The 7,834-nt window shown below is 40.1% G+C and overlaps 1 protein-coding gene across 1 annotated transcript; it reads left to right on the top strand.

Moving 5' to 3' along the window:
- Window positions 1-426: 426 nt before the first annotated feature.
- On the top strand, window positions 427-3,642 carry LOC145819337 (uncharacterized). Its single transcript, XM_082913320.1, has 5 exons — window positions 427-1,525; window positions 1,675-1,735; window positions 2,607-2,961; window positions 3,058-3,141; window positions 3,241-3,642. The coding sequence occupies exons 1-5, from the start codon at window positions 427-429 to the stop codon at window positions 3,640-3,642; spliced, it is 2,001 nt and encodes a 666-aa protein (XP_082769446.1).
- Window positions 3,643-7,834: the final 4,192 nt, after the last annotated feature.

Below are 7,834 nucleotides of genomic sequence, written 5' to 3'. Positions count from 1 at the left end.
TAACGTCACATATGTATGTATCTATTTCAGTATTGAAGTTTTCTGTTCTATATAGGTCTACATAGCTCAATGGACTATGTATGTTTCTATATTTGCTTTCACAGCCCCTTATTATACGATAATCTGTTCAGAGGCCTTTGGTAATCCAAGGATTACTGGCTGGTTACGATGCTAAACCTATATGGGCGGGTTTAGATATTGACAAAGTGGTATCAGAGCACATGTTTTATCGTATGCATGAGTCCATATGAGCTTATGATGTCCTAGTCAGAAGTAGGGGCATTCCATCAGCATATGTGAGTGAGTGTGTTATTTAAATGTGAAAATTGAACCTGACCATGAATATATGAAATTGAAATGAATGATCTGAATATTGTAAAAAAGACTATTTTCCTATGTTTATAGTGCTCTGTTTACCTATAGCAAATGGAAAATATAAGAAGTAATGACGCCACCGAATCCTCTGAGACTCACATGAGTTGTATCGAACAAATGCTTGCAGCTCTGACTGAAGCACTAACACAACAACAGAGGCAACCACCTTTGTCCCCTCCCCCCTCCCCCCAAGTACAACATGAGCCGGATAACAATGATATAATCAACTTGATTCAAATGTTTATGAAGATGAAACCGCTAACTTTCTTGGGTGGTATTGAACCCTTAAAGGCAGAAACCTGGTTGCTCGAAATGGAGAAACTATTTCAAGTGTTTCCTTGCTCCGAAATGCAAAAAGTTCTTATGGCCACCTACACGTTAAAAGATGAAGCTCGGAGATGGTGGTTATTGATCCGAACTAATAATGGGAACATGACGTGGACTCAATTTAATGAGATTTTCTACAACAAGTATTTTCCCCAATGCTTCAGAGATCGAAAAGTGTTAGAATTTCAAGAACTTAAGCAAGGAAAAATGTTCGTAGCTGAGTATAAAGCTAAATTCACTAAATTGGCTTGGTTTGCTCCACACATGGTGGATACTAATTACAAGAAGGCACGAAAATTCGAAGGCAATTTGGATTTGGAAGTGTTTGACCGAGTTGGCGTCTTGAAGTTGCCGACCTATGTAGAAGTACTTTATAGAGCATTGATGGTAGAGACCATTTTGGCAGCAAAGAAACAAGATCTAGCTCCGACAACTGAATGGAAGGGTAAACGATCCGGATTCAATTTCAAGAAGGGTCGGTTATTGTCAAAAAGGCAGAATACAGGATCCTCCAACAGCTCTAGCCAGAGTAGTAGCTCTATTCCAAATTGTCCCAATTGTGGAAGGAAGCTTAAAGACACGTGTCACCGTGCCTTGGGTGCGTGTTTTCGGTGTGGCAAGACTGGCCACATGATTAGAGATTGTCCATTGAGACTTGACAATGCTAACCGTCCTGTAGCAAGTTCAGCCGGATCTGCTCCTATGACGAGGACCAATGCAAGAACTAATGCTAGGGGTAATACCGAAAATGAAACGCCAAGGCAAGGGAAAGTGTTTGCATTGGTTCCTGGAGATGTGCAAAACACCAAATCTGTGGTGTCAGGTATAATTTCCATCTATGCTCAAAATGTGTGTGTCTTGATATATTCTGGTTTTACATATTCTTTTGTGTCGCATACTTTTTTTCACAAAAATTGACTTGACCATTATAACCTATGAATTATTTACTATCTGTGATTACGCCTTCTGGAGGTCCTGTGATATGTACTTATGTTTACCTAGCAGGTGATATTGTGATTGGAGATGTGACACTGTATGTGGATTTGTTACCACTGAGTATTGATTATTTTGACTGCATACTTGGTATGGATTGGTTAACGAAATACTATGCCACCATTGATTGTGTGAGTAAATCTGTCGTGTTTAGACCACCTAGTATGCCTGAGCTTGTTTTTACTAGAAATAGGGTAGTTCCTCTGCTATACTTGATTTCATTTATGAAAGCCGAGAAATTGTTAAGGAAAGGATGTCGGTGCTACTTGTGTTGTGTGTTGACTGTGACTTCGGATAGTGCTAATGTGGAAATGATTTCTGCGGTCTGTGAATTTCTTGATGTATTTTCTAATGACCTACCTGGGGAGTTAATCGATAGGGAAATTGAGTTTACCATTGATGTAGTACTCGGGACATAACCAATTTCTAAGACCCCTTATAAAATGTCAACTTTTGAACTTCAAGAGTTGAAAGTTCAACTTCAAGAGTTATTAGACAAAAAGTTCATCCGACCGAGCACTTCAACTTGGGGTGCTCTAGTTTTGTTTGTCAAGAAGAAAGATGGATCCTTAAGGCTGTGTATAGACTATCGGGAGTTGAACAAAGTAACTGTCAAGAACAAATACCCACTATCCCCGAATAGATGACCTATTTGACCAACTTCAGGGAGCACAAGTGTTCTCCAAGATAAACCTTAGATCCGAGTATCAATAGCTAAAGGTCAAAGCAGAAGATGTAGAGAAAACAACATTCAGAACTAGATATGGACACTATGAGTTTTTGGTAATGCCCTTCGGAGTAACTAACGCACCTGCAACGTTTATGGACTTAATGAATAGGGTGTTTAAACAATTTCTAGATGAATTTATCATTGTGTTTATTGATGATATTTTGATTTACTCCAAAAGCAGGGGAGAACATGAACAGCACCTGAGAACTGCTTTACAGATTTTGAGAGAAAATAAGTTATATGCAAAACTGTCCAAATGTGAATTATGGCTTGACAGCGTTGCACTTTTAGGGCATGTAATTGATACGGATTGTATATCAAAGGATCCACAGAAAATTGAAGCCATTGTAGACTGGCCAAAGCCAATCAATGTGTCTGAAGTTAGAAGTTTTCTGGGACTTACAGGCTATTATTGCAGATTTGTGAAAGATTTCTCTAAGCTTGCCTTGCCATTGACACAGTTGACACAGAAAAATGTACCATTTGGTTGGAATGATCAATGGAAGTCAGCCTTTCAAAAACTAAAAACTAGACTGGTAATTGCACCAATCTTGACCTTGCCTAATGGAACCGATGAGTTTTAGATTTACAGTGATGCTTCCTACAAAGGTCTGTGGTGTGTGTTAACGCAGAATGGAAAGGTAATTGCTTATGTTTCTCGGCAACTCTGTCTGCATAAAAAGAACTATCCAACACATGATCTTGAATTAGCAGCTGTAGTGTTTGCCCTGAAGATTTGGTGACACTATTTGTACGGTGTGACTTGTGAAGTGTACATTGATCATGAAAGCCTCAAATATTTCTTCACCTAAAAGGAATTGAACATAAGACAGAGACAATGGCTTAAGTTGATCAAGGATTACGACTCGCAAATCTTGTACCATTTGGGAAAAGCCAATACCGTTACAGATGCCTTGAGTCGAAAATCTATTGGAAATTTGTCGAGTTTGTTCACCAGTCAGAGAGAGTTGTTATGTGACTTGGAAACAAATGAGATTGAAATTGTGATGCATGAACCGGAAGAGATTTTAGCTGCCATTTCCGCTCAACCTGCAATCATTGAAGAGATTAGAGAGAAACAATTGCAAGATGAATTTCTGAAAAATATTGTAAATAAAATTGACTCAAAACTGAAACCGGGATTTGTGATTGAAAATGGTGTGCTGAAATTCCATAATAAACTTTGTGTACCGGATTGTTCAGATTTGGGAAAATGAGTTATGGATAAGGCTGACAATTCAAAGTTTGCTATGCATCTAGGAAATACAAAGGTGTACCACGATTTAAAACAGAATTTCTGGTGGCCTAGAATGAAGAAAAACATTGCTAAGATTGTGGCTAGATACTTGCATTGCCAACAACTTAAAGTTGAACATCAATGACACGCTGGATTGCTTCAACCACTTCCAATATCAGAATGTAAATGAGAACATATCACGATGGACTTCATTGTGGGATTACCTCGCTCTTCTTGAGGTATGGACTCTATCTGGGTAATTGTTGATCATTTGACTAAATCTGCACATTTCTTACCTGTCAAATCTTTGTATAACGCGGATAAGTTGGCTAACTTATATGTTAATGAGATTGTGAGATTACATGGTGTGTTAGTATTTATTGTATCTGACAGAGATCCTAAATTCACCTCAAGATTCTGGCAGAGTCTACAACAAGATTTGGGAACTGAGTTAAGACTGAGCAGTGCATATCACCTACAGACAGATGACTAATCAGAAAGAACGATACAGACTTTGGAGGATATACTCAGAATGTGTACCCTAGATTTCCAAGGCAATTGGAAAACCTACTTACCATTGGTCAAATTTGTGTACAATAATAGCTATCGCTCGAGTATTGTGATGGCTCCTTATGAAGCTCTGTATGGAAGGAAACGCTGTTCTCTAATTTGTTGGACCGAGGTAGGTGATAGACCTTTGTTGGGACCGGAACTTGTGCAAGAAACGACTAAAAATATGAAATTGATTCAACAAAGATTGAAAATTGCACAAAGTCGCCAAAAGAGTTATGCGAATATCCGAAGAAGATATCGAGAATATGAAGTCGCGAACCATGTATTCATCAAAGTAACTCCTATGAAAGGGCAAACGCTTTTGGAGTGAAAGGCAAGTTGGCACTGAGATACGTTGGGCCCTATGAAATCCTTGAGAAGATCAATCCAGTGACGTATCGGGTAGCCTTACCTCCAGTCATGGAACATATGCACAATGCTTTTCATGTCTCAATGCTGCGACGATATTTGAGAGATCCATTCCACGTAATTAAACCAACCCATGTGCTCTTGAAAGATAACTATACGTACAAGGAGAGACCAATTTAGATTGTGAACCGCTGTAGACACCCCATTTTTGACCGTCCTCAAGACTTGGACGTCACCGTTTAAACACTCGGTGATCATCATGTTCGTGTTCATTTTGAGTTCTCGGAGGTCTCGGCTACGCGCCTTACCTTAGGATCTCTTGACTTGCTTGTTTTGTGTTTGGTTTTGCACTAAACACTTGTTGTTTTGCTTCTGAGGGCAGGGAATGGCTTGTTGGCCATCCCCACACCTCACTGGCCATAGCTTGAGGCCACCGGCCATGTTTTGTTGCTACCGGCCATTGGTGATGGCCGGTCGGCACTCTTTGTGGTCGGCCGACTATTGTTTTGGTCAATTTGTCATTTTTGGCTGGCCAACCACTATTTATCTGCTTTTGGCAGATATTTTATGCCAGCTGTGATAGCTGGCATCCACAATGCACCCCCTCCATACACATGTATGGAGGGATTTCCCTCTTGCTTAGCTTGTTTTGTAAGCTTTGCAAGATGGAACTCCTATAAAGGGAGGGCTTCTCCTCCCTCCTCAAGGGTTGGGGGGGTGAATTCCAGAGCTCTAAGATTAGGGATTAGGATATTTGTACCTATTCTATCTCTATATCTCCCTCCCTTTTGATTTGTGTGTGTATAAGTGTGTTTTGTTTTTACTTTTGTGCATAAACACCTAGCATTACACCATACCTTGGTTGCTGAGGTGCCAAAGGGTTGCTCTTGGAGTTTTTGAGCTGGTTTTGACCTAAGGAAGGTGCTGGAGTGGTCCTTTTGAAGAAGGCCGACAAGGGTAAGAAACTTACCCATTTATTTCCCATTTTTTGCACAAGCTTTTAACCTATCTTGCATCCATTTTTAAGGTTAGTGTATAACTGAGAATATTTTTTTTTACTTGCTTTTGATCTTTGTTTAAGGTCTCTTTGGTGTTTGGGGTTGTTTACCCCCTCTTAGGCCTTGTTTGGCCTCATTTTGTGCCTCTTTTTGTAAGCTCCGGGACCACCTTGTATTGGCCTTCCCACCACTGAAATCCAGAGGGATTTTAGTGGTGGGGATGATGTTTTGAGGTCCTAAGAAGGAGAGGGTCATCCCCTCTCCTTATTGTCTTTAATATTTGTCATTTTAGCCTCATGTGTGAGCACCTTCATTAAGTCCATGTTGGCAATGTCTTAGTTGGTATTTGTGGTTATTTTTCCATGCTATAGCACTCTTTTAAGTTGGTTTAGACACAGCATGCATGCTTTGCATACTTGTCTTGTAATGCCATGAAATTGCCTTAACATGCATCATGATGTACCATGACTTTCTAGCATGATCTTGGCTTAGCTCTGTGAAGCTTTTATGTATGTTTTGGTATGCTTAAGGTCTAATTTTGGTTGTTTAGGTCATCCATGACTTGCTTTGTATAGCTACCATGCAATCTCCCTTGTAAGCTTTGAGTGTTGGCCCCTCTAGCATGCTCTACTTGCATCATTTCAGTGGTTTGACATCACTTATAATGATATTTCAATCCATATAGTATGCTCAAATACTTGTATGTATCATCCATTCCATGCTTGGAATAGTTTGTGTTTTATGCCTTACGAATAGGCCATTGCATGTGCCTCCATGATTTGGTCTTTGGAAGACCTTCTCATTGGGTTTTGGGGCTTATTTTGATGTGTTATAACTCTGATTTTATTTGCCTAAGCCATGCCATGTTCGGTTGTATTAGGTGTAGTATAATGCCTCTTTGATAGCCTTACATGCCTCATGCTTTGATGCTTTGATTTAGCTTGCTTTGGCTTAGGTCTTTGCATGTTTTTAGGCTTATTTTAGCATGCTTAAGGACTGTTTTGGTCCACCTTGGTCATTTGCTTCATGTGTCATATGGCCATAGTTCAATTCCTTTGGTTAGCTTTGAGCTTTAAGTCCATTAACATACTATGCTTGTCTTGATTAGTTGATTTGGTATCACCTTTCATGTGATTTCAGAGCTTAGTATGCTTGTCATTTGTCCATAATAGTCTATTTTAAATGTGTTTAAAAGTTGTCTCTTTACGCCTAAGTTTTGGACCATGTGTGCATGCATGTTTGTATGTGTCGTTGTCCCTTATCCTTTGGTATATTGGCAGCTAATTTGGGCCTATTTGAGAGCCGCCCATATTAGTTTAAGACCATCCTTTGCATGTTGTTGCATGCTCGCCTTGTATGTTGTCGCATGTTTGGCCCCTTTGCATGATGTTGGATGCTATGTATGTTTGTATGTCTAGATGCTTGGCCTATCAACATGTGGTTGCATGCTTAAAGTAGTGTTGCATTTGGCATGCACCTCTTGTTATGTTTACCTCACATGTTGCTACATGTTTGATATGTTGATTACATGCTTGCATGTTTGCATGCTTGTTCACATGATCATGTTGCATGCCTAGGTTGCATTGCATTGAGCATGCATGCCTTGCCTCTTGATCAACCATGATTGAGGTTGGGGACCTCTTGGTATGTTTTGTGTTTTATGCATTTGATATTGAAATTGCACACTTGACTTCCTGGACCATCATGCATTGAAATGCGTGATTGGTAGCCCGAGGGTCGAGTGCCATACTCCCTTGAGTCTTAAACATGATAGGGAGGGTTGTGGTGCGAACATTGCTTTGAAATGCATTGCCATGTCTTGTCTGCCCTCTGCTGCTGTCAAAATAGGGTTCTGCAAGAAGAGATGGCCGACCGACCACATTTAGTGCCAGTTGGCCATGAATTGTTGGCCGAGAGCTTTATTTGTGGCTGATGACCACATTTCAATGGCCGGTGGCATTCCCTCTTGGCCGGTGGCATTCCAGAGTGCTCATGGAGTATTTCAGAAGCATCCTTAGGACTTGTGCAGTCTCTAGAGAAGAAAAACAGTGTAAACAGAGGTAGCAGGAGTATGGCGATGGATTTCCAGGTGGAATCAAGCACGCGTGCATTCGTCCCTCTTCCCGAGACCTCTTTATTGTTTTTCTTAGCTTAATTGATTCGTTAGTTAGTTAAGTGTTGTAAATATTTAATTAGCTTGTAGGTTAATTAATTTGTATTATTCTTTCGATCCCTCCGAGAAAAGGCACAATT

Source organism: Camellia sinensis, chromosome 2 (assembly GCF_055761805.1).
Source record: "Camellia sinensis isolate YWXY chromosome 2, ASM5576180v1, whole genome shotgun sequence".
In the NCBI taxonomy this organism is placed as follows: Eukaryota; Viridiplantae; Streptophyta; class Magnoliopsida; order Ericales; family Theaceae; genus Camellia; species Camellia sinensis.
This window is presented reverse-complemented; position numbering and strand designations above follow the sequence as displayed.

Coding starts and splice junctions, on each gene's coding strand:
- LOC145819337 (XM_082913320.1), top strand. CDS start 427: ATGGAAAATATAAGAAGTAATGACGCCACCGAATCCTCTGAGACTCAC. Junction 1,736..2,606: donor GTGATTGGAGATGTGACACT/GTATGTGGATTT, acceptor CTCCAAAAGCAG/GGGAGAACATGAACAGCACC. Junction 2,962..3,057: donor AAAAACTAAAAACTAGACTG/GTAATTGCACCA, acceptor GTGTTAACGCAG/AATGGAAAGGTAATTGCTTA.